General features: G+C 50.2%; 1 protein-coding gene across 5 annotated transcripts in view; it reads right to left on the minus strand.

The window, feature by feature from the left end:
• Positions 1 to 216: 216 nt before the first annotated feature.
• The window catches only part of RREB1 (ras responsive element binding protein 1), a 133,603-nt gene continuing 105,959 nt past the window's right edge, over positions 217 to 27,860 (minus strand). For 4 of the 5 annotated variants that reach the window (XM_030314887.2, XM_030314884.2, XM_030314885.1 and 1 more), the window contains 5 exons: positions 21,598 to 21,787; positions 17,506 to 20,419; positions 10,742 to 10,906; positions 5,018 to 5,824; positions 217 to 3,699 (listed from right to left, as the gene is read on the minus strand). In XM_030314887.2, the coding sequence (XP_030170747.1) occupies positions 3,185 to 3,699; positions 5,018 to 5,824; positions 10,742 to 10,906; positions 17,506 to 20,419; positions 21,598 to 21,787 (4,591 nt within the window). In that variant the 3' untranslated portion in view covers positions 217 to 3,184. The remainder of the gene's footprint in view (positions 3,700 to 5,017; positions 5,825 to 10,741; positions 10,907 to 17,505; positions 20,420 to 21,597; positions 21,788 to 27,860) is intronic. The other variant, XM_030314889.2, reaches the window with a different exon arrangement.

Genomic DNA, 27,860 nt, shown 5'->3' on the forward strand with positions numbered 1-27,860 from the left:
ACAGGTGGCTCTTCTTTTCACGTCTCTTCTTTTCAGAGAAGCCACCTGGGGGACAGAGCTGTCTTTCGTGGGTGCCCCACGCCGAAGGGGAGAAGGCACGCAGTTCCCCTGACGGCCCTGGACACCAGTGGCCTGTCCTGCACAGGCTGCGGTTTGGGGGCTGGATAAGGTGGTGGGGTGACAGCAAATCACAGGAGGGCCGTGTGACCGGCAATCTGCCATTTTTAAAATATAACATTTATTGCTCAGATGGTTTGATACAGAACAGCTTTTCTTCTCATTTTGAATTTGGAAGTATTATACAACTGAATACAAAGAGGGACACAAAGTACCAAAACCAAACTCGTGATTCTGTTCATGTGGCATAAACCGGTTTTGTACATAACATGTAGCAGCAGTTTTTAAGTTCCCTTTAGAAAAATATGAATTCTACATATTTATTATTGTTTCCTGTTTAATGCATGGGCTGAAATCACTGGGATCAACTTCCTTCTTGAAGAAAGAGAGGCTAGAAACGAGGGGGGATTGAAGGTATGATGCATCTTTCTGAAACTGGCATCTGACTGTCACGTAGCTTCCCCCGGGACTGTTTGGCAAACAGCCCCGGGTTTTATATTTTGTTTTCACAGCCAGGAGTTTCATGTAGTGATTGAATCTCAGCATTGTGTCCATAAATCAAAGAGAAAAAACAAGAGAAAAAACTTGCACCTCAAAAAACTTTTCAGAAGATCCATATATATATATATGGATATATATATATATACTTTTTTTTTTTTTTTTTTGTAAAAGCCCTGAGAGAAGGAGAAAGAGAATCAAACAAAATGTATAGGAACAAATTAGCTGGACATGCAAACTAAACTATGATTCACCCAGAGTTTAAACAAATCACAAATTTCACAGTTTAATATCGGGGGGGGGAGGGGCAGAACAACAAACAAATAATACATTTCTCAACCTCACTAATAAAATGTGGCAAGACCTTATTGACTACGAGGGTACAGATGGAGGCTAAATAAAGCTTTAAATCAATAGTGATTATTGCGAGCTGTGGCCCAGCAGTTCTGCCGGGCCGTTTCCTGCTACATCTCACCGCGGCATAAAGGGTTAACTCATGGCTTCTCTCCACATGGTTGTGAGTTTTAGTGTGGAGAGTTGCAAAGAAAAACAAAACACAAGATACCCCAAATAATAACAACAAAAATAACAATAACAATCGTCATTAAAAAAAAAAAATGGAAGGGATGCACGAACTGGTTTCAACTAAGCAAACCACACTTAGTATAAAAGTGATACAGGGGATCATTGGTTCTGATTTGTATTCATCTAAATAAAACCTCGTTCTGGGTTCATACATCCCCAACACAGTTACAAATCATATATACCTCAACCTTTTTCCTTTCACATGCAAAGACATCACTTTTCATCATCTCAAGAATATAGATCTTCCTTTGAAGTATGGGAGGTTGGATTTTGGCCACGAGAAATCGCTAAGGAAGCGGAGAGAAAAGGGTCTGTGTGTCTCTGTGTGCATGAGTGTAAGTAAAGTGTGTGTATGTGGGGGGGGGCGGTGCTCAGGGCTAGGAAGGTCAAGGGTCCTGGGAGGGGTGGGGATGGGGGTCCTGCAGGGGGAAGGTGAGAGGGGCTGAGTGGTGGAGCAGCACAGGAGGCCCCTGGCAGCACAAGGCTCGGGCACCCTGGAGGTCTTGGCTGGAGGACCGGATGCTGAACACAAGCTCAGCTACAGTAGGATAGATTTCTTTTCACTGCTGGCGGCTACAGTGAGGGAATTCGATTACCTGTATGGGATGCTCATGGAAAAAAAAAAAAAAAAAAAAAAATCCTGCCTTTTTGCACCCAGGGGTTCAGGCTATTTCAGGAGCTAGAAACAGCACATTTATCGTCAAGCACCAACCCCAAATCACAGGAAGGTAAATACAAATCTATTTTTCATCTTCAATCTTGCATGTGCAGTTTTATTACCAGTAGTAGTACTTCCTCGCTTTGAAAAATGACAGTAGCACAGGCGGGTAAGGCTTGGGCTGGGTTTGGCAGGAGGACCGGTAAGGGACAGGTCTCCTTGCTGCCTGGCTTTCTCAGAAGCCCTGGGCGCGTGCCTCCTGCTCTCCCCTCTCTGAGCTGCTCTTCGGCCGTGTGGGAGGACCGTTCATGGCCCCTGCTGGATTCTGCAGTCACGGAAAAAAAGCTTGTCTAAGTACAGTGGAAGAGCTACCACCCAGGTGTGGGGGAGGCGGGGGGCAGATGCCCACATGGGGACCCAGCGGCAGCCCAGGTCTCCCTGGACAAATATTGCCCATTTGTTTCTGCTGACTGCAGAGACCAGCAAACTGATGAACTAATAATAATAATAATAATAATATTAATAATACATATACCAAAAGGGGGAGGGAAATCAGATATATGACATCTGTGCATGTTTTCTATAGGGTAAGTTGCCAGCATAACTCTTCTCTGCAAGTTAAGAACGGATGTCTTGACATTTGAACAGTAATACCACGGCTAACGCTGAAAACACGTACAAGGTTGAAGCTAGAATCTTTCCTGGTTTGGCTTGCACCAAATTGGAAACCTTCATCGACCACATCCTGCAACACCGAGGACCCAATCACAGCTCCACCATGTAGCAAACAGAACAAGAGAAAAGGTCTATGTGAGAAAAGAATATCTTATCCATATTTCCTCTGGTAATTTACATGAAATTCACATCATTTTCTTCCAGTTATTGGCTATGGGTATCCAAGGGCGTATTTTTTTTCTTCTGTTTCCAGCTCACAGAACATTCGTTACTATCACAGATTCGCAAGAACAAGCTCACACACACCAAATACAGAAGGTAACATTAATGCTTAAATGAAAAGGTCCTCTCCAAATAATTCATTAAAATATTTGCTTTGTTTTTCAGAAAGTCATTTTGGGAAAACACAACACCCAGGCTGACACCGAAGGACTGGTGAGTAGTTAAGGCACTCAAACTGTCCATGCTGCATCTCTCGCACGGGGATGTAAGGCTATGGCACCGGACAAGATGGCCCGCTCCTGCTCATGTCACTCTCTCTCTCACTCCCCGAAAGCTGAAGGGCACTGAGAAAACCTCATGAAACATAGATTCAGGACACTTTGCTCTGCTGGCTTTGTCTGTGTGCTGGTGGGGGAGCGAGACAAGCTGTCATTCCATTCCCAGGAGTGGTGAGGCACCGTCTGCAGCCAGGAGGGGATGGGTGGGCCTCTTGCCCTGCAGCTCTGGCAGGTCTTGCACGAGGCCTGCTGGGCTCTCGGGGTCTGGGTCACCCTGAGACACCTGCTCCTTGGGGCTGCCCGCTGGAGCGGCCTTGGGGGCATTCCTGCCGGCTTCAGCCTGGCTGGCACCTGCCGTCCGGCCCCCTGCCCGCTCCTCCCTGCGGCTGGGATCCTTGGTCGAGTTGGCCAGGCTCTCCTTCCGGCTCCGGGTGACGGCCACGTGGTTGCTGGCCGGTGGAGCCGAGTCGGCCTCGTTTTCGGAGACAGGGTTGTTGCTGTGGGTGGACTCACTCTCACTGTCCTCCTCGCCTCGCTCATCCTTGTCGCTGTCCCTCCCAAGCTGCTTGGCGTGCCTGGCTTTCTGGTGGACCCGCTGATGGCGAACCAGGCTGTGCTTCAGGGTGAAGGTCCGCTCGCACGTCTGACATTTGTATGGCCTTTCTCCTGGAGCAACAGGAGAAAAGAAGTCACGTCAATGGTAAGGCCACCAGTATCACCTCTCCGCCCTACACAAAAGCAGTAGCCGTGTGAGCAGGCAAAGGGGCAGCAGGTAGCAAGGGTCAGGACCCCATACTCAGGGAAACCCTCTTATTTGTCTGAGTTGGCAAAATAAGGTCATAGATATGCACGGGGCTGGCCTCAGCTTCTCTCTCCCTTTCATCCCTCAACCTAGGTTTTCCCCATAGGATGCAGGAACCAGAGTCTCAGGGTGGAAGCCTTGTGGACATCCAGACTACCCTGAAAAAAAAAAAAAAAAAAAAAAAGAAAAACCTAGGGAAGGACAGCAGCAAGGTCCCTCCCATGGGGACAGGCACCACTTCCAAGGGTTGTGCAAGACAGGCATCTCCTAAGTCAAAGGTGCCAGATACTCTGTGTTCTGATACGGAGCAGCTGGGGCTTTCCCTCTTGCTCACAAATACTGAGCTGTGAGCACCTGAGAAAATTACCTGCCAGGAGCTCAAGAACCCCTCTCCCCCAGGAGCCAAGCATGGGAGCCCTCCGATCCCCAGAGCCCAGGCCCTGTGGACTGCAAGGCAGAGGAGTGTGTGGGGAGTATGTGTGCACCGCGGATGCAGCAGCAGGGACGGGAGGAAAACCAAGACCAAGATGTGGGGCCTGGGTTTCTTCTGTGGAGGGGGTAGGTGGGATGTGTTTGCATCTTTTGGCTTTATAAGTACGTTCAGGTGTCTTCCTTTCTACTAGAACAATGGCCCCTACTTTGGGGTTCCTACCTAGGGAGTTCCAGGAGGAGCAAGGACACGTGTGGAGCAAGAACACCCAGACATGCCTATGAAGCTCCTGTTCAATGACACCAGCTTGGCTGTCGTAGAAAAGCCCAGGTGCCTCCCACAGAGCACCTGTCCACAGGCCACACCCCCGGTCCTTCCCAGGCTCACCACGGGCCCCCAACGCCAGCACCCACATTCTTCTAGATGATTCTATGAGACAGGGCAGCCTTCGTCCCCTTTGTACAGATAGAAAGGCTGAGGCTCAGACGGCTGATCAAAATGCTCTCAAAAATATCACTGCTGAGGGCCCACCCTGCCGCCTCCCTGCCAGGACCCTGTATGTTCCAACTGCTAAGAGAACAGTCTGTTAAATTCCTAGTTTATGGTGCCTGTTGCGCCCAGGGGGCACACTCAGGAAACGGTCTCTGGCCATTCGGGGCAGGCGCCTCCTCCAGACCCCCACTGGCCTCCTCGCTGGAGCATGCTCCCTGCGCAGCCGCGGGAAGCGTCGCCTGGGCATGCCCCGCCCTTACCTGTGTGCGACCGCATGTGCCGAGTCAGGTCCTGCAGGGACCAGAACCTCTTGTTGCACACGCTGCACACCTTCTTCCTCTTGTCCGCCTTGCTAGCCACGCTTCTCGGGGAGTCGGTCTTTGGCTTCTTATCATCGTCACTCTTCTCCGAGGGCTTCTTCTCGGCCACGCCCTCCCCGTCGGAGGCGCCCTCGGCCTCCTCGCCCTGCTTCTCCGCGGCTGGAGACACCTCTTCCGCCGGGGGCTCCTCCGAGGAGGGGTTGGCGGGCTTCTCCTCCGGCTCAGGAGTGGGCGGCACGGCGGGGACGGGCAGAGGGCCCTCGGCCCCTCCGCTCGCGCCCGTACCCTCCTCTCTGGGTTCCTCGCGGCCGTGGGCCTTCCGGTGGCGGCTCAGGGTCCCCAGGAACTTGAAGCTCTTGCCGCAGACATCGCAGGCGTGCTTCTGGTCCTGCTGGGCGGGGCCCCCGCTGCTCGCGGCGCCCCCTTCGCCCTCCGCCAGCTTGAAGCCCATCAGCCTGCTGGCAAGGTTGAGGTCCAGGCTCTTGTTGCTGACGGTATCTTCCTCCGGGCCGTCCGCGTCCTCGTCCCTCTCCTCCATGCTGTGCTGGTCCTCACGCTCCTGGCTCTCCCCGGCTCCCTGCTCCTCCCCGTCCCCGGCTGGTCCCCGCTGCCCCTCCTCTGCAGGGAGCTCCTCCTGGACCTGGATGGGCGCAGGGGCTCCCTCTGCTGCGGGCTGCTCTTTCTCCCGGGAGGTGAGGTCCAGCACTTCGCCCCCCACCGCTGGGGTCTCTGCGTCCGACTGGCTATCTGTGGGAGTGAGCACAGGGGCACAGGCTGAGGCCCAACGCCACCCAACACGCTCGTTCCAAGGGTCCCATTGTGACTCTCGGCTGGACCCACCACCCCCAGGCCCGTATACCAAGCCCAGCGGGGATACCTCTACCCCCACTCCTTGTTACCACTCATATCCCCAAAGGCCGCGGCGAACCTGGGGTTAATTGACGAAACACACGGGTTGGGGTCACAGGGCAGGCTGCCCTCGGAGCTCCGGCCCTCCCCTTCCACTGCCCCCTAGCGGTGCCAGGCACCCTCCACGGCCACACACAGGGATGCTCAGGCCCCCAGAAGGTGTGAGCAACTCAGGGCAGCACAGACAGAAGGATCGGCGAGAGAGGAGAGTTGGTGCATTCCAGAGACTCGCAGCACTAGGGAGGTTGAGGAAGCGGAGCTGTTATTTTTCCAGTGCAAAGAGATTATACAAACATGCAACATATATAGGACCACTGCCCGAACATAGTACCTGCTGAGCGACTCACAGAAAATGGCCCAAAGCATGTATTCTGTGCCATGGCACACGCGCTCCCGTCCGAAGGCTAACTCCTGGGTAGAGTTCCAAGGCAGGAGATGCATGCACACCTGGAGGCCTCCCTGGCTGCTGTGAGGACCCCACGCAGTGAGTGGAAACACTTCCTATCTCTTCATTCGTTCCCGCCTATCCACCCTCCATAGGAAAGCGAGACGTGGCAAGTCTACTGGTTTCTAATGACCTTCATAAGGGATGGCACTGGGGCAGCACCAATGACACAGAACAGACCACAGTATTTCTCACAAGCACCATCTTCTCTTCATTCAGGTTGAATACGGACTTAATGACTGCTTTATGTGCTATGACTCCGAGGCTGTCTGCTGAGACCTACTATTTAATTCTAGATCCAATTTCTTAGGGCAGGGATTCGGAAATTCCTCAATTAGGGTGACAGAGCCCTTGTTTCCTGGCTCCTAGGTCAGATGCACCTGCCTCATGATGCCGATCTCGGATCACAGTGCCTGAGCCAGCAGATTCAGGCACCTAACCTGGACCCTCACTTGAGGTGATCAGACATATCACCATGTCCACCCATGTCCATCACTGAGTCACCCACTCGATTTGCCATCAAGGCAGTCCTGGGGCTGGGGGTGAAGGAGCTGGTCCTACCCTTGCTGTGGTCACTCCTGCCTGGAGCTTTTGGCTTATGTACAACCATCTACACGGCACTCCCACTTACATAATTTCATTGGTTTTGTTCTGACTGCACCTTTTGGCAGCCACTGTTTATCTCAAGAGGCTTCAGAAGGAAACACATATGTGTGGTGTGGATGTAAGATTTCTGTCAATAAGTGATTTTTATAAATTATCCAAAAGTTAAAAAAAATTATCCAAAAATTTAAAGAAGACTCCTGAGATATACACACCAATGTCTTAGGTCTTATTCTTAACTAAAACTGTATGCCCATTTTTGGGAATCATTCCAATGGGGAGCATCTATTAAATGGATTTTGGTATAAGCTCTACCAAAAAAAAAAAAAAAAAAAAAAGCATAGAATGCTCAGTTTCTTAAAAAAAAGCTTAATCTCTGGTTACTTCCTATTTGTCCCAGTATGTTCTAGGCAGTTTTGCTTATTATTTTTTTTCACCACAGAACATGGGTTATTTTCAAGTTTCACTGCAGATCATATTTAAGATGATCTTGAAAAAAAAAATCATGACGACTTCTGAAACGAAACCCAAGTAAATATGCTAATATCAGATTGTTCCCCCCCCCCTTCCTTCCTTAGCTCATCCTGTATCTAGTGAAAAAAAGGGGGCTGACTGTGCTCTACCAAACTTCCACTAGGGGGAGTGTTTTAACAGGGCAGTCCGGTACCCTTGAAGTTCTAGCAACTCCAACTGATTTTTATTAGTGATTCCTGGCAACAGTAGACTTAGCTTCTTCTCATTTCATGGATATCCAGCTTCTAATGCCTGCCAGGTCCTATTTTGATCCCCACCTTCGTCAACTGCCTACACTTTCAAATGCAGCTAGTACAACCAGTGACTTTTATAAGCAGTGTTACTCTGTTCTCTTGTCTCTCCCAGTCCCTCATTCATGATGCTAAATCTAAGAAAATTGCTAGCAGAAGCAGGAATCCTGCGTGCACCAGTAGATAACAAACCCACAGCTCCTGCTACAGGGAAAGTGGAGACTTTCATGTCAGTGCCACAATGAAATATCTATTGCTTCCTAGAAATTCTATGCTACTCAGCTGATGTGACCAACTACCAGCCTAAATACCCAATCTGACTGGGCAGGGGCACAGCTGTTGAGGAAGCTGCTGTCTGTATTTCACCTGCCCAGAAGCACTTCCTGTGGTGCAGTGTGCGCTGGCATGCGGACTCCTGGACTGCTTAGGGCAGCCACTGTTAAGAACAGTGTAAAACCTTCCATGTTTCTACTGATTTACAAAGTGACATGCATGTGCCCACAAGTATGAAGGCTCCCACAGGCATCACCCAAAAAAGAACCACGAATATCCCCCAAAGGCAAAGTGGGCTAGGGAACCTCTCTGCCATGAGAAAGTGAGTAAAGAGCTTCGGTTTAATGATCGATGTGCCTCTTAAGCCAGGACTGCCCCTTGGTAGCATTGTTAACATTCCTTTTGGGGGGGGGGGGAATCTAGGGTATATGTTCCTGAAAGAACTTATGTGATTGAAAATGTCAGACTTACGTTATAAAACAAATTTAGGGACTTTAACCTAGGCATATAAACCTAGAAAACCTCTCAAGAACTTCCTTGGTCATTTCCTGCCTTTTTTTTGGTTTTGTTATGTTTTTTGTTTTTTTAATGGTCTTTCTCCAAAGCCTCACTTTTAACTTCACGGGAGGGAGCCCCAAAAGCACCCAATACCCCCACCGTGCTCACCTGGGTTTGAAACTTTCCTTGAAATCACTCAACTCCACCTCCCTGACCCCTCTGTCCTTGCCTCTTTCTTACTATGTATGGATTGTGACCACAATTAAACCAAACATTTATTTTCTCTGGTTTCACATTACAGCTTTCAGTGAATTTTCTTTTTCCAGAGGCTTTGTCCCTTAAAGAAACCCTACACAACTTCCAGGATGGGCTGGAGGCGGGGCTCTGATGGGATGTGGAAAAACAGAACTCACAACTGCAAATTTAAAAACTACACCCACAACGTAAAATCTGGCACTGAACCAAAGCTAAGACGTGTATTTGAATTAGCTTTGTGTCTGCAGGCTCCTATAGCTGTCCAGAGGTCAGGAGATCTGGGTTCTGTGTTCCTCCAGAGGATCAAGAAGCTGAATGCAAAATGTGCATCTGGCAACTTTGAGAAACCGAGGGCTCCCCTTGACCTCCTCGATGATCCACTCCTGCCCCTCTTCTGGAACAACTGTGGGTGGAATCACATGGCTGCTTTCCTAAACCAGGCTTTGAGAAAATGTTCAGGGGCTACCAGGTGACACAGTGGCCGGCTGTTAAACATTAAGAGTGATCACCCGCAGCAAATTCCGCAAGCGTCGCTGTGGGTTTCCTGGGGGCTGAACAGCGGAAATCTGGCTCATAGGGATCCAAGTTATGGCAAGGTTCCATGGGTGTCTGTATCTTTCTTTACCCCAATATCCTGGCAAGTGATGTAGAAATGGAAGCTGGAGGGAGGAGCCAGCAAGCTGGCTTATATTTTTATACCCTTAGAGGGTTTGATCTTAACCAAAGGGCCTGGCACTTCAGGGCTTGGAGGAGGTACAGGGAAAAAGCAGAAGTTCCACATCGATTCCTCTTCCTGGAAATGCTACCCATTCAGATGTGCCCCTCTCCCCCCTGTAACTTAGGGACAGGTGGGCTGGGGAAAGGGGGACTTCCAGACAACAGAGCTCCCATCCCCACCCAAATCTGAGGGAGGCAAACACAGGGCACAATTATACCCCCTGGAAAAATGCATCTTGGGGAGACCCTCTTTGGCTTTGAGCAGTGGGGAAATGTCAAGCTTTCTGGATTTGCAGGATCAAATCCATGCTGGTTACTAACCAATGGCCAACTAGCCATGTAGGTAAGTAACCTGCAGTAGCCAATTTTCTGATCTGTTTGTTTTGGGGGGTGAGAGGCACAGGACCCCAGCACTTGGAGATGATGGAATGTACTGAATAGAGGACAGGAGTAAATACAGAAGCTGTAAGGGAAAAAAAACAAAAAGGTGGCAGGAGACGCACTGAGCAGCCGTTAATTGCTCTGTAGGGGCTGGAGGAAGGAAGCACATATCAGCACATGAGAATAATACCCGGATTCAGGTCAAGCAGAGATGTGATTAAAGAAAGGACATGCAGAGTGCTTTTTCAAACAAGACAAAAGTTTTTTTTTTTTTTTTTTACTGGGAAGAGAGTTATTGAAGAGAAAAACACCCCCACCCCACGCACCCCTCCCCGTTGAGGGCTGGGCATCACTACTTCCTGAAACACCCTGACATCTGAGTGAGCCCATCTCTGCTCTGGAGGATGCGGCGGAGGCTGGGGTTTGAGAAAACACCACCCCGCACCAGTAAGGTTTCATATCCCTTTTAGACGGGATACTACCAAGAGCTAGAACTGTACCCCCAACCTCACACCCCACTTCCAGAGGGACCCGACAGCAGGAACAGACGTGTCCGCTGGTGGAGGAGGGCGGAGGGTGAGGGGCACAGATCTTCCCTAGTGGCTCAGAAAAGCGATCTGGGGGCATGGTCAGTGTTTCCCCAGTCCCCATCCTGCTGCATTTCCCAGTCCTCGGCAGGGCCCACGTCTACGGCAACTGCCGAGTCCTACAGAGAAATGAGGAAGGCAGCCTGCCACACGCGTGCGAGGCTGGCCAGCGGGGCTCTCCAAGCTGCCCTCCTCTGTCCCTCTCCTCCGCTCCGTCACCCGGAAGCACTACCTGTGCTATCATGGGGTCCAACATCACTCTCTTTTGACTGGGGGATAAGCCCGTTTCTTCTCAGGGAACAGTTGGTAACTCCGTGTTTGCGCAATTGGTGGCGTTCACAGTTAGATTTGGTAGAAAAGAAGGCATCGCATTTTTGACAAGGGAAGGGTTTCTGACCTGAAGCAGGAAAAAAAATATATATTTATCTGGCTTTCTACTGTAACGAAAAAGAAAAGTTGCTTTCCATTCATTCTTCTGGGGTAACTGGCATTTGTCCCCCCGCCCCCCACCCTCCACCCCTTCCTTTAAAACACACACACACACACACACACACACACACACACACACACACACTTAAAAAAATACTGATACCACATCAACAACTCAAATGGGATCTTCCCTTGTGTGAAATGGAATGAAGGTTTTGTCTTCAAAATACTAGAAGTTAACAACGAAACCAAGATGTTTAAAGTAAAACAGCAGCATTACAATCGAAAATCTTAAGAAACACAACAACCAGAAAGAGTGAGTGAGTGAAGGGATTTTAGAGCAGAGCCAGGAAACACCTAGAGTCTGTCACAAGGAGAAGCCGCCTCTTGGTAAGGGCTGATATGGCAAGTACTACAGACGCTGGCGGGTCAAACTGGAATCTTGGGCCCCTGGACATGTCTTTGGGAGCCGCTCCTGGCTTCCTGGTCTAGCTGGGTGCGGCCTGCCCACAGTAGACTGGAGGCAGGGAAAGGGGCTGAGACAGTCCTACAGTGACCTCTGCCCAAGCTCACTGTGGTCCTAGCGGGCAAGGCAGAGGAGGTCCGCTCCTTGCATTAAAGGGTCTTTGTTCCCCTTGCTGGAGTACACAGTGACCAACAAATAACTGAGTCTGTGTTAGGAGATCAGCTGCTCCAGGCCTGCCTGGCTGCCTGTGAAGAGAAGTGGCTGAGTGGGCCCTCTGCACCCCCACTCCACACTGGGGTAACTCCTGAGACAGAAGTAACCTGATTTGCTTTGCTGGTCTTATCCTTCCACTTCAATTCCTTTTGTACTGTAAACACAATACTTCAACATGCGGACCAGGCTCTTCTGCAACGTGTCCTGGGTGCGTGTGGATGGATGTGTGGAGAAAGCAAGGGTAAGGAGGATGGCGAGCAGGAAGGGGACAAGGGAAGGGATTAGGTGAGCTTCAGGAGAGAGAAGGCGGTGGTAAATCATTTACTCTATCGCTGGCTTCTTCTGCTTTCCCCCACAATTGCTAAGGTCCTGGTGTCTGATTCTACAAGAGAACAGGTTTTGTGTACTAACAAACACCACTTCAGAGCTGCAGCCTGGCATGTTTGCCTTGTAACCTTGGGACTGCCACAATCAAATGCACATGTCAAAAACTGGCAGCAAAGTTAACCAGCACAACCCCCTCAAAACACCAATCATAGAGGCCCTTCAACCTCCCGGTTACTATCAACGGATGCCCAAACTAGTGCAGGTGACAGGCCTGGGCACTCACTGTAGGCGGGACGCATGGGCCTGGCGCCTGGGATTATTTAGCACAAGGGGACGGGGGAATTAGCACTGCGCACCACACAACTCCAGGGGGAGCTGTTCACACAGAGCACGCTGGTGTGCAACCCCACACAGCCAGAATCGCTGCCCTGCCAAGTTCTAGCACCAGCAGCAATCCAAGAAAGGGGACGTCCCTTCCCTCCTGAGCTGCAAAATTCAGCTTCAGAATCACTAGTGCAGCTTTTTAAGAATGCAGATGCCTGGAACAATCAAAGACCACGGAAGGAGAAACGCACAGATCTGACATGTGTGCTTTTAAGGAACTCACATGGGACCTACAGGATAAAAAAGTGGAGAACCCACTGACCCCTTGAAAGCTTCCCTCCACATAGCCCAGTGGGTGTTTCTGCTAAATCGTAAAAATGACAAAAATGAAAAACAAAAACAACTCGCCTTTACATGAAGACTAGTTTTTTGTTTTTTTTTTTTATGGTGTACGCTTCACGTTATTCTTGCTTTTCACTAAAAACTGAATAGAATCTTTAACAACTGTTAAAGTTTTAAGTAACAACTTTAACAACTGTCACTGTTTTAAGTAAGAAAAATACTTGAAATGTTTTATTATCAAAGGCGACATCATGGCTTCTCTGAGGCCAGGCAGTGAGGGAGAGAATTAGCGGAGAGCAAACAAGTCAGAAGCTATGAGGATGAACTAGATAATTCTCAATTTGAAATAAAACAATCGGCTGCTTGCTTCTTCCCATGACAAGATTTCCTCTGGCATTTTCCACACTGGTAAATGCTTCACTTTTACAGCTGGGTTTGGACAGCCAGGTTCATGCCCCATGATGAAGATTAATACACTAAATTCAGACAACGGCCCAAAGATGTCGGAGTACTGTATTGGGTTATGAAGAGTCTCAAAGTGACAACAGGAATCTTTAAAGATTTACCTCTCTCTGCATAAGCCTTACATTCATTTGTTCATTCACTCTCTCGTTTATTTTTACTGCTGTATAACTGACACATGCAAGCCTTACATTTTTAAATAGTAGTGTGCTCTCTGATTGCATGGACAGAGAAAAACATGAACACTTCCAATATTTTTTCATCAGATAGGTTTCCCCAAAACTTGTTGATGGGTAATTTACACGGAAAAGTATCAAATGACGTCACTTACTTGGTTAGCTGCCACAAATTACTGCTTTAGCAGAGGTGTTTCTAAATGTACCTGTGACCACAAGAAGTTATCTTTGCACCAAAGATTCACCACCTCCCTCCACCTCCAGCAGGAGCCATAAAAACCATCAGCTAGCCAGCGTCATGCTCTACTCTCAGAGAGCAGTCAGGAAAAGGGGGAAACCGTGTACTACGTGATGCTATCTGGCCTGCTGGGGCCATCAGGAGCAGAAGAAGGAAGAGTGAGAGTAAGTTTGAGAACTCAGCTTCATACCCTCAGACTTCTTTCCATTGCCCTCCACCCTCGTGGGGAAAGCCTCTTTCTGTATTTGACAGAAGGCTGGCTGGGCAAAAATGGTCAAGGCCGCCACTTTCAGAAAGTGAAAAGTAGCCAGCGTCACTGGTGTCCAAGGCACTTTCCACGCTGAGCTTTGCCCATCTTACTGGTTTCAAACTCAGTTGCCCATGAGCAGCTGGTAGCACAGGTGAGGGTGGAGGGCCTCAGGTCGGCAAAGAAGAGGCGCTAGAATCAACTGCGAGAATCCCAAAATGTCAGAGCTTGGCGGGGGGAGGAGGGAGTTTCAGTCATCCCAGGGTCCTGACTCCTTCATTTTGGGAGAAAAGGGACTGAAAGGGGAGGAAGACGGGGATGAGCAGAAATGGGCCAGCTGCATTTTCTGGTACTCTCTCGGCCTGTGGCCTAAATGAAGGGGAAAAGGAAGGGACAGTGGAGTGTCCTCTCCCCAAGAGGCAACACTCTTCAGGCAGATAAGGCAAGGAACCAGGAACCATCCCTGCTCACCAGCACACAGGCTAGGAAAATAGTGCAAGGAAGGAACTCGGCTGTGCATGGAGAGCTCACCAGGGCAGATAAAACAGGATGGCAGATGCCAGCTTCCTTCTGAGACACAATCCCTAGAACCCGAGCCCTGTGCCCCTTGCCTGAGCCACAGCGAGCCCCACTGGACACAAAACATCTGGTCTACCTAATGCTGCCCATCTAGGAGACAACTTACTGGCATTATGATCGTTCTGTGTGTTTGCCAAGAGGTCACGAGGAGGTGGACTCTTGAGACACATACGTGGTTTTGCTTAAAGGCGATCTAAACCCAGACACTGCTCAAAGCTAGATTTCAACACTTAAAAAAAAGGGCTTCTTTGCTGTATAACACTTTTGTTTACAGGGCCATTTCAGAACCGAGTTTAGTTTCTGTGCTCATACATATGAGCCTCCGTTTTATTCCCAAGTTTCCGGAGGGAGCATGTCACAGAAAGCTAGGGAGCCAAGGCACGGGCAGCTGGGGGATTCTTCAATAGCTGAGCGTCTACCAGGAAAACACCAGTCTGTGGGAAGAGTGGGTGGGTCAGATGATTTCCCAGGCTCTGTCCAGCTGTGACACTCGATGAATGGAAAACGTTCTAACACAACACCAGACACAACAGCCAAGTGCTCTACAAAATTATTTAACAGAGGTGATGCTGAGACTGTCAATGGAAGCTGAAGCAAGTAAAACAGCAAAGGAAATTAACAGAGCCCAGTGGGCGTCAGCTTTATACAGTGTCTGTGTGTGTGGCTAGTACTATCCTGAGGTCATTCAGTCTGATTACTAGGATCCTGGTCCATATCTCTGTTCACCTTATCTCCAGCCCCTTGCCAGCCTTCTGCCCTGGTACATGTCAGGATATGTCATGAAGGCAGAAGCAGGCATGCCCTATACACCTGCCAACAGAGAACCAGCAGCCACATACCTCGATTGTGGGGCAGCTGCAGGGAACTTGACCCTGGCTTTGAACTCGAGCTCTAAGACCACAGGCAAGTTACTCAGCCTCTCTAAGCCTTCATTTCCTTGCTTCAAGATGTGGACAACATCGCCCTCATGGGATGGTCATGAGGACTAGCTCTGGAATGTTTCTCGACCAACCCCGAGTGCTCCCCTCAAGTTAAGGCCAGCAACCCTCACTAGAAGGACATGGGATGGTCACGTGGTACGACAGGAGGTCATGGATGGGGCTTCAACAGACACAGCTGCCAAGGGTCTAGTAACTGGAGAAGTGGCAGAACATGTTTATATTTATGTCTACCCCACCCTACTCCATCATAAACAAGCCTCCCATCTTCCTTGCTGCTTCCAGATGCTACCAGACTTTACACCAAATAGGACATTTTGGCATTAGAAAGCCAGACAATTGAAATGACTGCTTTCACAAGTGGGAACTCAGATGAGGCATCTGTGAGATGTGGGCACAATTCTTGAAAGGAAATGCCAGCTGCTCCAGTCCTATTAGGAAGACTGGTGGTTCACTGGGAAGGGCGGAGGGGACGGCATCAGGGGAGTGTAGAGGAGGTGGCATGGACATGCATCGTGAGATCCAGCCACCTGCTTTCTGGAAAGTGGTAGCAGAAGCACGCACTTCTCCAAAGGCTCTGCAGGTGACAAACAAGTGTCACCCAAAAAGAGTAGCAAGAGACCTCTGCATGGGGCACCTCCTGTTCAAGATGCATCTTCTTTTCTGTCTTAGAACTGTTACTCTGTCAGGCTTCAATGATCTCAAAGGAAAAGAAAATGGCAGCCTGAGAAGGCAGCACACACTTGAGAAATCTAGAAGTTCTGGCTCCTGTTACATATTTGAGTCCTCCGTGGGCAGGTACTCCTGGTTTGCTGCCACCGGAGTCCCGGGTTTGAGCCCCCGTCCCTCACCTGAGAGAAAGGATGCATCTATGTGGCAACCAGCCTCAGAGAGACTTGCTCTCCCCTCCCTCATGACTAGCCATGCCAGCCATGGGCGTCTCTGAGGCTTCTGTGACAATCAGCCTTTTGGAATGAAGCCTTTCCCACCTAAGTACAGAGCGTGGCTCACACATAGTTCCCCACTACCTTCCCCTCACCACCATAAGCCTTGTAACTGACTGGGGTTGTCAGATCTAGCAACCAAAAACAGTTAAATTGAATTTCCAATAAATGACAAATCAGTTTTTAGTCTATCCCCAATGTTGCATATTTAACCTATGCTAAAAGTTATTTGCTTTTTATCTGAAATTTATGTTTACCTAGCACCCAGTATTTTATCTGGCAATCCTATATTATGCAATTCTTTATTTGGTTTTAGGTCCCACCATTAGTGTTTGGGTGGTAATCTCCAAAAAGTTAAGGATCTCACCCAATTTACCTCTACTTCGATGACATAAACCATGTATAAATATTCAGTAAATCAGGATTAAGACAAGAGCGAATAGTCATGTGACTATTAGAAGTACCTGGTATAAAATTACTTAAAACGTATCCTTTCAGGGGCCCTTGGGTGGGGTCTGTTAAGTCAGTTAAGCTGCTGACTCTTGTTTTGGCTCACAACATGATCTTGCGGTTTCGTGAGTTCAAGACCCAAGTCCGGCTCTGTGCTGGCAGCACAGAGCCTGCTTGGGACTATCTCTGCTCTTCCCCCACTCACACTGTCTCTATCTCTCCCAAAATAAATAAACTTAAAAAAAATGTATCCTCTTAAATAAGCTTTTTAAAAGTCAACATACAGAAACTAACATTTGAAAAACACTTTGGGATATATCTTTTTGGCAATATGAAGTCTGCAATATTCCCTTTAAGAATATAGGGAGTCAAAAGAACTTCACAGAATGTTCAAAGTCTTAAAACGTTGAGGAATCTGGGACGGACTTTCTCCTGCCAAAGCACCAATACCTCAATACCGAGTTCCACTTCTCCCTAGCTGCCTCCTGTGGGGAACCAAGTGATCTAGCTACATCCTCCTGAAGGGCCGAGGCAGATGCAAGTGAATGATCCAATGGGCCCAGGACCATTTTCACCCCCCAAACACCGATATTCAACACTGCCTTCACCAGCAGCTCCTCGAAGGCCGAGACACTAGGAATAGGTCATTGTGGTTACAAGGGCACAGGGGGAAAACCCGTTGGCATCACCAGGCAAGCCCCCTGCTTCAGAGACTGAGGCTGAAGAGAAGCTAGAAATGGGGCCATGGGAAAAGGGTCCCATGCTTTTGACCCCACCTCCTGTTCTCCCCATCCCTGGGGCCGGCCAGGCCACAGCCTCCCTTCTGGGAAGTAGCACTCGGGGCCTGGTGGGCCCTCTTACCAGTGTGTGTGAGCATGTGCCTCTGGAGGGAGCTGGCCCAGGGGAAGACCCGGGGGCAGTGGGGACAGTTGATCTTCTGCAGGCAGTTGGCGTAGGAATTCCGCTTCACCCTCAGCAGCTTGTCTTCGGGGGGGCTGCCCTGCTCCTCGTCACTGGGCCCATTGTGGTCGGCGGGGGCTCCGGCCACCTCATCCTGAGCGTCGTCCTCTGCGCTCTGTAGAAACGGACTGAACTTGTTGGTGTCCGTAGTGGCCAGCATCTTTTCAATGCTGGCAAACTCCCCACTGGAGTCCAGGTCCACCCCGCCGCTGCCGGAGCGGGGCCGGCTCCGCACCCCCTTTTTCCGGCCCCTCTTCTTGGACAAACCCACCGGCCCCTGCTCGGTGGGGGAGGCTGCTTCTGGGCTGTTGGCAGGAGGCGACGGGTCGCTGGATTCTTTTGGGCTGGTGGTGTTGGTGGGGGCGGTGGCGGCTCTGGGGACAGGACTTCCTAAGCCGTCAGGAGCCGTGCTATTGCTGCTAGTGCTCGCGGGTCCCGGCTCTGTCACCTTAGCTTTCAGCAAGGTGGGGGCCGAGGACACAGATGAGATGATCTGGGCGATGGAAGCCAGTGGGGGCAGCTCCTCCGTCACGGGGGGCTTTGGCAAGAGCAGAGGGGGCTTGGGGCGCAGCGGCCGCAACAGTGCCGGGCTGCTGAGGAGGGTGGAATTGCCCAAGATGGGGGAGCTGCTGACCAGAGCTGAGGAGTAGATGGGGACAGCAAGCTGAACGGAGCCCTGCAGGGGCTGAGCGTGCGCTTCCAGAGTGGTGGCTGCGGAGGCCGGAGCTGCAGGGCCCACGGGTTTTTCCAGGATCCCGCTGGGCCCCAAAGTCACTGGCAGGGTAGGGCACGGTGGAGGACCGGGAGAGGGCTGCTCACCGCTCCCTGGTTCCTGCTCAGGCTTCTTGACTTCGGCAGGAGCAGCCGTATCCTTGTCTTCTTTCCTGAAGTTCTTGGGGATGGACAGGTCGATGGGCTCCATGGAGCAGTCGTAGGGGGCTGAGGAGGTGGGGCTCAGGAAAAAGGCGGCATTCTCCTGCTTCACCTGGACCAGGGCCAGGCCCTTCTGGGAAAAGTCCAGGGGCTCGTTGAAATCCACTGCAAAGTTGCTGGCGGGCTCCAACTTGACTGAGACATGGGGAGGCAGAGGCTGGGAGGCGCCCCCATGGAGAAAGCCGTTCTGGGGCTCCAGGAAGGTGGCCAGCGGTTTTCGTTCGCCAAAGGTCCCGCCGCCGTCCTCGATCCTCCCCGAGGCCTCGACGGGTGCCTCGGCCGGGCTCAGGCCGTCGGCCGCCAGGACGTAGCTCTCGATGTCGTGCTCGGGCACGTGCAGGTGCTGCTTCAGGATGTGGTGGATGCAGTTGCGCTTGGCGGAGAAGGCGGCGCTGCACTCCTTGCACTCGAAGGGCTTGCGGCCCTTGGGGCAGCCGCCCAGACCGCGGCCGCAGTGCGTGCGCATGTGAATGCGCAGCGCGCGGTAGTGCTTCAGGTCCTCACCGCACAGCCGGCACACCGTGTCCGGGGAGCAGAAGGCGTCCACCATCTCGGCGGCACTGCTGGTCACGTACTCGATGTTCTTCTCGATGTCCTTGCGGGTGGCCTTGAGGTGCTTCTTGCGCAGGTGCCGCTCGCAGTTGGCCTTGACAGTGAAGGGGTAGTGGCAGATCTTGCAGATGTAGGGCCGTTCACCGCTGTGCGTCCGCAGGTGGCGGATGAGCGCGGCCTTGTCGGCGGCGATGTAGTCGCAGATGTTGCACTGGTATGGTGAGATGCCCAGGTGGGAGCGCACATGGGCGCGCAGCACCCCCGAGAAGGCGAACACCTGGTTGCAGAAGCGGCAGGGGTAGAGCACCTTGCGCATGGCCGGCGTCTTCTTGCTGCCGGGCCCCGTCATGATGGCCTTGAGGTCACCCTCCGTTATCTCCTGCTTGATCTTGGCCTCCATGCTCAGGGGCAGCAGGGCCTCGATGATGCTGTCTTGCTCCAGCTGGGTCTTCATCTCTGCCTGGCCGGGCAGCTCCATCCGCGGCTGCTGCAGGAAGAGCTGCGTGGCCGTGTCTGGCTGGGCTCCGGCCTGGGACTGCAGCAGGTGGGCGTTGGGGACCGCCTCCACGGGGGCTTTGAGGAGCTTCAGGGGCGGTGGGGGGAGGCTGGGGCTGATGCAGCCCGGGGAGGCCTGCTGGGCATTGAGGAGAGGGGGTGGTGTGGAGGTGGCCACCACCGTCCGTGGGGTGACCAGGGGCTTTGGCTTCAGAGGGGGCATATGTTTGAAAATGGCCTGCAGAGGGGCAGCAGGGGCCTTGGAGAGAGGCGGAAGACTGATCTGAGGGGGGGCGGAGGCTGCCATCTTCAGAATCTGCTGGATGTCAGCCAGCTCGATGGCGGACTCGCCGGAGATGGGCTTGACCACAATACTACTGTCGGGCTGGATGATGAAGCCCTTCTGGAAGGGCTGCAGGGACAGGTGCTTCATGCTCTCCTTGGTAGCCGGGAGGACCGTGAGAGAGCCGCCCAGGGAAGCAGCTTCGAAAGGAGACAGACTCAGCATGTTGGTGCAGCCGGGGTCCTGAGGTAGCTGACACCTGAGTGTCTGGAGCTGTATTGCTTGGTTGTCATCCGGCAGGGGCTCCTCAGCGGGGGCAGGCCTGACGTCTTTGGTGTGCTGCAGGCCCAGCAAGGCCAGGAAGACCTTCTGGTCCAGGGCGTCACCAGGCAGGGTCTTGGCCTGCAGCCTGTCCCGTCCCTGGTCCGTGGCGACGTGGGTCTGCTTGTGCAGGGTGAGCGAGGAGAGCATGGGGAATGCTTTGTCACATGTGTCGCAGACAAAACGGTGCTGTTCGCTGATGCACCTTCGTAGGTTTGTTTCACACCAGGCCTGCGTGGAAGGCGGGTTGGCAAAAGCAAGGGAATAAGGAGGATTTAAAAATAATCACTACCCCGAGATGCAGAAAGTATCTGTTATATAGCTGCCCCAGTACCCAGCCTCTCTCTGTACTATCTAAGGAGTTGGCCTCCCCCTGCTTGCTAATTCCTGTCCCTAGGCTGAATAAGGAAGACCACAAAGCACCTTAAACATCATATTGCTTGACAAATGACATCAATCCCTGGGGTATCTCAGAGAAGCAATGAAATACAGTTAAGTAATAATAACACGAGGGGCACTGCCTGGGAAGGGGCCTGAGGCTGTGTCATCTGCAGGGAGGGTTATGTGGGTGTATACACGTGGGCGTATACACGTGGGTGTATACATATGGAATAACCCACTACCCTTGAGGCTTCTGTGCCTTAAGAGTTTCACTGTTGACATCCTCGATCTCAAGTTTTAAAATTGAAAAAAAAAAAAAAAAAAGTTTCAAAGTAGTTTTCGGTAGGCAGGGAACAAATATGGTTCAGGTTAATAATGACCCAAAACATTTTTAATAGAAAGTACCACACTGGGGGCGCCTGGGTGGCGCAGTCGGTTAAGCGTCCGACTTCAGCCAGGTCACGATCTCGCGGTCCGGGAGTTCGAGCCCCGCGTCAGGCTCTGGGCTGATGGCTCAGAGCCTGGAGCCTGTTTCCGATTCTGTGTCTCCCTCTCTCTCTGCCCCTGCCCCGTTCATGCTCTGTCTCTCTCAGTCCCAAAAATAAATAAAAACGTTGAAAAAAAAATTTTTTAAGAAAGTACCACACTGGAAATATTTACCTGTAATGTGGATATTAAAGAAATATTTAAGAAAACAAATTCAGTTCAGATAGAGGTGGGAGTGGGGGTGGTGAGCACTTCACAACTTTAAATCCAAACGCCCAAGAATGGGCAAAAGGCATCGGTGAGCTAGACTCTTACACAAGGTGGTAAGAAATTCAACACAAGATTAAAACCCAACTATCCTTTCTCAACAACCCAATGGAGACTGAAAGGGTCAAGCTGAATTGCAAGAGAAAACGTTGTTACAAAAAAGACAAAACCCAAGGGACAACATTTTACGGAAGGGAGACCTCAGGGTAAGGAGGTGTAGTCCAACCACGCGGCCCAGGGAGGTGGCTGCTGGTTCCGCAGGCTGACCAAAATACCTGAGAAATTCGAGGAAACTTCCTACAGGAGAAGTCAGTGAATCCTAAGTCATGGAAGCCAGCAGGAATGGAAGGGTTGTTCTGTATGAAAGGCCTTCCCATTGCGTCCCTGGGAAGCTGTTTGTGGACAAGCGCGTTGTGGCGTAGCAATCCTCGATGTGTTCGAAAGGTGACACAGCAAATGTCACATCTGGGAGAAAAAAGGGATAGGATATGAGGAGGCGGCCCAATCAGAGTTGCCACTTATCCAGGAGCCTATTATATTTGTTGTTGCTTCATTTCAATTGAAATAAAAATGGTATAATCTCGAGAAGCCAGTCTGCTCACGGTTAACACCAAGAAAAACGCTTCCTTTAAAAAAGTATTTTATCAACTTCTGGATATCCAAGCTTTGTAGACAGAACAGGTGTGCCCATTAAGACAGCTGGGAACCTGAAGCCACTGTGCTTACTTCTGCTTACCTCAATTATGTGGCATAAAGCGATCATTTCCAAGGTTTTCTCCCTCCCTCGGCTCAGTGGATTTTAGTGATCATAAATGTTTACAAGCCAAATAGCATAAGTTTACACCGAACCGAGAGCAATCACGATGGCATCCCTGGTCTCTGATCGGGATGAAATGATAATCAAATTCTCCAACTGAATTAGTAGTCCAAGCCAGTGACTGTGTTCAATTCTGATATTACCATCGTTATCTGAAAAATAACTGTAGCTCCCACAGTAAGCAGGCACCACAGTAAGCAGGTGGATATCCGGACTTCCATAAAAACACGGAGGCTCAAAACGTTAAGTGACATGGCCAAGGTCACACAGCCAGTATGAAGCAAAGACAAAATATGAGCCTCCTTCACCCTCCCGCCCACACCTGTTATGATGTCCCCTTTTCCTTGAAAGACCCCCACAGATGCAGTCCATCTAAAGATCAGCACCCCCAACTTCAGAGGTGACCTCCACCTTCAATGTCCTGGGCCACACAGACGTGAAACACACACATTTTATAATGCTTCCTCCACTCTTCATACCAGCGTCACCTTCTGGGTCTTCACTCAGAACCACCCTAACAACTATCCTATCATCGGGGTGTTATCAACATCCCCTAGACTGGCACTCAATACGGTAGCCATGCAAGCCATGTGGGGCTGTTTAAGTGAATTAAAATTTCCTCAGTGACATCAGGCAGTGCAGTGCAGACCTGACCTGCTGCTATGTTTCCATGACCGCAGAAAGTTCTGTTGGACAGTGCTGTGTGCCTAGCACCTTTCCAAGTATTTGCACATACACATGCCTTTGCCACTTACGAAACCCCTAAGGCAGGTCCCACGAGTGCTTTACAGAGAAAGAACCTGGGTCTCGGAGGGGTAGGGTGACCTGCTGGAGTCTGCATCTGGACTACATGCACCTTAATGGCAAACTTTTTTTTTTGCTTTGAGATTCTTCTCTGGAAATAGATAACGAAATGACCCATGAGGCAGCAGAGTTCATCGTCTTCTCGCGCTGAAAGAAGTGCCAAGTATGTGCGACTCTGCTGTCCTTATCGCGCAGTGGCAGGCCCCAGCAAGCGAGGTCCTGCTGTGCGTCCACCTCTCCTATCTCCGCTGCTACCTCGGCTGCGTCTCACCATCAAGACTCCTGTCATCATTCAATTAAATTTAGAATGCTGGGTTCCCATGAGCCACTCAAAACACAAAGCTCCTTCTGGGGGAACGGTGCTGAGGTCACCAACCGTGAGACGCTCCAGGGCCCCCACAGTATGGCTATGTCTCCCTCCCTGGCCATCCCTTGCACGCAGCCCACGTTCCGGGGGGATGGCCCCCCAACCACAGGGAACCCTGCCCAAAACACCCAGAGTGCTAAGTCCTAGGCTGTGAGAAAGTTAAGCAGGGAAGCAGTGTGTCTGTGGCTCCTCAGGCGAGGCTCTCCTTCTGTCCAGAACACGCTCAAGTTCCACGCTGCATGTGTGGAGGGGCCGTGACCTCGATGCCCCATGGCAGCTCTGTCCTTTCCTGTTGCTCTGGAAACGTTTTTCTCTTCTATCATGGGGACTTCAGTCCCCCCAGACCCAAGTTCAATTGCACACTCCTCGTAGTCCCCAACCCATCCCCACGCCAGCGGTCAGCTGAACACTCTGCACTGACCTGAAGGGACGAGAGAAATGCCTGAATTCAGGAAATTTAGCGCTGATCAGATACATATGATAGTAAGAAATCCCTGTTACTTTTTGAAGTTGTGACAATATTTTGGTTATGTCTTTTTTTTTAAACATCCCTTTCCTTTAGAGGTAATGTAATGAAATACTGTTATGTGAAATGTGATTCCTGGGATTTGTTTTGAAACGATCTGGGATGGGGGAAGAGGCGAAACACGATGGGCCGTGAGTTGGTAATTCCTGAAAATGGGGGGAGGGTGCGTGAGAGGGTCATGACACTGTGCTCTCTACTTGTGCATACGTTTGAAATGTTCCTGATACACTTAAAAGAGAGAAACATCTAATTACAAATGGCTAATGAGAGCGGGCTGACTTGTGGCCTCTTTTCCTGAGCTTCAGAAATGTCCACAGCACTGTGGTAGATGCGTGTGGGGATTTCAATTTATAAACCCCAGAAGAGAGGTCTTTATGCTGAGTCTCACTGTAGCACAGGTGAAGGGAAGGAACCCATTTCCCCAGCAAACCTACGGGACAATCAGAGCTTCTGGAAAAAAAGGTGGAGGCGCTGAGCCCAGGGCTCAGGAAGGCTCCATGGTGTGGGATTTATGCACAGGCAGAGTGAGCCACACTCGGTGGGCTGGGCAGTCGAGCCCATGGCCTCATCTGGCTTGGCCTCTTATGAACCAGAGATGGTGCTGTCTCTCTCCCTCCCTCTTCCCCTCTGTCCTGTCTTGGCTGTAAGCAGGTGTGGATTGGGAAGCTGCAGGAAACAGAAGCTGGTCTGTGCCCTCCCTGGAAGGTGAGAACAAGAGGAGGTGAGAAAGTCTAGGGTAGGCACCAAGGGCTGTCACCCACTAGGCACTCTGCACCTGAAGTCTGCACTCTTTCTTGCCAAATTAATTGTAGCACTGACTACAAACACCTAAACTCATTCAGTCCAACAACCCCGCGAGACAAACAGCACTAGTAGGAAGCAATAAGTGTGTGATCGATCATTCAGTTACACCTGAAAGTTGGCCCTGGTTCCTCGCTCAGCTTTCCCTGCACCTTGCAGAGAGGGGCTCATTGATCAAAGTCCAGTAAAGGCTGGGTGGGGCACTCATAAAAAAAAAAAAGTCATGCATACATTAACTATTTTATCTAATCTAAAACATAGACAGTTGGCCCTCGTTATTGGTGGGTTCCGTATTTGTGGATTTGCTTACTTGTTAAAATGTATCTGAAAACCCCAAATGAATACTCGCAGCGCATCTGAGGACATGCACAGAGAGGAGAGAAACTGGAGTTGCCCTCCGCGCATTCCTGGCTATGGCTGAATGCAATGCTGCCCTGCCATCTTGCTTCAGCTCCCATTGTACATGAGTGTCCTTCTGCAGTATATGTAGAGCCATATTTCTAGCATTTCTGTGCTTTTTGCTGGTGATTTCATGGCTTAAAATGGCTCCCAGCACAGAGCTAACATGCCACCTATACTACACAAGTGCAAAAAGCAGTGATGTGCCTTGTGGCAAAAATGCATGTGTCAGGCAAACTTTGTTCAGGCGTGAGTTACAGTGCTATTGGCTGTGAGTTCACTGTTAATGAGTCAGTGGTTTTTTTTTTTTTTAATGTTTATTTATTTTTGAGAGAGAGAGAGAGAGAGCGAGCAGGGGAGGGAAAAGAGAGAGGGAGATGCAGAATCTGAAGCAGGCTCCAGGCTCTGAGCTATCCTATCAGTGCAGAGCCCGATGCGGGGCTTGAACTCACAAGCTGTGAGATCGTGACCTGAGCTGAAGTTGAATGCTTAATGGACTGAGCCACCCAGGCGCCCCGAGTCAGTGGTATTCATTCAGATTTCCTTAAACAGAAACAAAAGTTTCTGTACTGATTAGCTGATGAAAATGTAGACAGAGGCTTGTAGGAAATGGTACCCTGTGTTTCCTCTAGGAACAATATTTAACATTCGCTAATTCTGTGTTTGCTGCAATCTTCAGGGACATAAAGAGCAGTAACCGATCCCACATTCACTCTCCAAGGGCTTGTGTTTGAGTCCAGCTGCACCCAGAGAAGTTCCATGTGTTTGTTAGGGCGCGAATCATGCTCCCCATTCAACATCTCTGATACCCGGTTTTAGACTCTTTGAGGCAGAGCAAGAACTTAGATTTTTGCATATCAAGCTAAAGCAGAATTCTTTTAGGATTTATGATCCTTTTAGGCTTTTATGGTTATTTCTCTCAACTGCTCACAGATGTCTCGCCTACCCTAAATTTGACAGCAATTAAAAAAAGTATCTAATCTGGACCACAAACAAGACAGCCCAATTTAGCTTTCACAGAGATTATTCTTTTTTTTTTTTTTTAGTGTTTATTTTTGAAAGAGAAAGAGAGAGCGTGTGCACATGGAGGAGGGGCGGGGGGTGGGGGGTGGGGACAGAGGATCCAAAGCTGGCTCTGTGCTGACAGCAGAGAGCTTGATGCGAGGCTCGAAGTCACGAACCATGAGATCAAGACCTGACCCAAAGTTGGACACTTAACCGACTGAGCCACCACATGCCCCTCACACAGATTATGCTTATAAAAAAATTTCACAAGCTTATAGAAAATTCTATTGATTATAGGAAATGATCGCAAGTATTACTGACATAAACAGGCTGGGTATAAATAATACTGACTCTTGGAATCACGCAAGTCGACTGCAAAAGGTGAGCAGGTGAGCCTGAGAACTGGGCTGCAAACTTTGTAAGCTGTACGATGCCTGGTAAGTAGAAAGTTTTTGAGTATGTACCCTTATCCGTTTGTTGTTTAACACACAAATGTGTGTGCGTGCGTGTTATGTGTAGGGATCTGCACACGTCAGGTAAGTCACAAAATACAAAAATAAACATTTTTAAAGGGTTAGATAAAAGGTCTATCATTTTTTCTTCTACTCCAGAGACCTTTCTGAATACCCTCCCTGAGTCTACTGCATCAGTGTGACGCCTGCTATGAAAATTCAGTGTGGGGGCACCTGAGTGGCTCAGTGGGTTAAGCGACCGACTTCGGCTCAGGTCATGATCTCTCAGTCTGTGAGTTCGAGCCCTGTGTCGGGCTCTGTGCTGACAGCCCAGACGCTGGAGCCTGTTTCGGATTCTGTGTCTCCCTCTCTCTCTGCCCCTCTCCCCCCTCACTTTCTGTCTCTCAATAACAAATAAACGTTAAAAAAAAAATTAAAAAAAAAAAAAAGAAAATTCAGTGTGAGGGGCAACAGAAGTCAGTTTTCTACAAGGGAGTAGAGTGTCTCGTAATGTGGCAATTAGAATTTACTGCACTTCTATCACAGCTGTGAGTTTTCAAGGATACCATTTTCTTCACTTATCTCTCACACGTCTATCCCTTCCTTCATTCTCTCCTTCACTTTCAAACCCCTCCCATCTCTGGCATCTAGGTTAGTTTCACGCATAGTAGGTGCTCAATAAATACATGGCTGACAACCAGCACCGACCACATGCTCTGTGTCCTCCCCCGTGGAAGGTACCTGGGGAGCGGTATGGGATGGGCTCAGGGATCAGGGACAGTGGGGGAGGGGAAGCAGAGGTCGTGTGACCTTGGACCACTCATTTCAACTACATTTTGGCTGCCAGCTAGGCAGAATTTCCCAAACAGGCCTGAGATAGGAATCTGCCTCCTCATGACCTTCTTTGTATAGTGAGAATTAAGTGAGAGTCTAAGGACATCTGATGCCACAAGCCTTGAGAGCTCTTTCCCATCCTTCTCTGGGCCTCTGTTTTCTCATCTGTAAAATGGGCATTTTTAGAGCTACTATCAGTGATGGAGAACCAAATGCTTGGGAACCTGCAAGGTGCTATTTAACCATTATCGTACACTGCTAGGAACAAGAACCATCAGGAGTAGCCCATTTCCTGGCCACTCTAGCTAACATGAGAATGCAGGGAAAATGAATTTTAATTGCAAAGGATGTGTTCTCTCTCTTCATTCTCAAGAACTCCACCATTGTCTCCTCTGCTTCTGTTTCATCTTGAGACTCACAGGAGAAATGCATGTCCTTCCTGGTTGCCACCTGCTCCCCCCCCCCCACGGCCCCCACTCCTGCTCCCCCCCCCCCCAACTCTTGCTCCCCACCGCCGACCCCGGGCCTCCACT

The sequence above is a fragment of the Lynx canadensis genome, chromosome B2, assembly GCF_007474595.2.
Source record: "Lynx canadensis isolate LIC74 chromosome B2, mLynCan4.pri.v2, whole genome shotgun sequence".
Lineage (NCBI taxonomy): Eukaryota > Metazoa > Chordata > Mammalia > Carnivora > Felidae > Lynx > Lynx canadensis.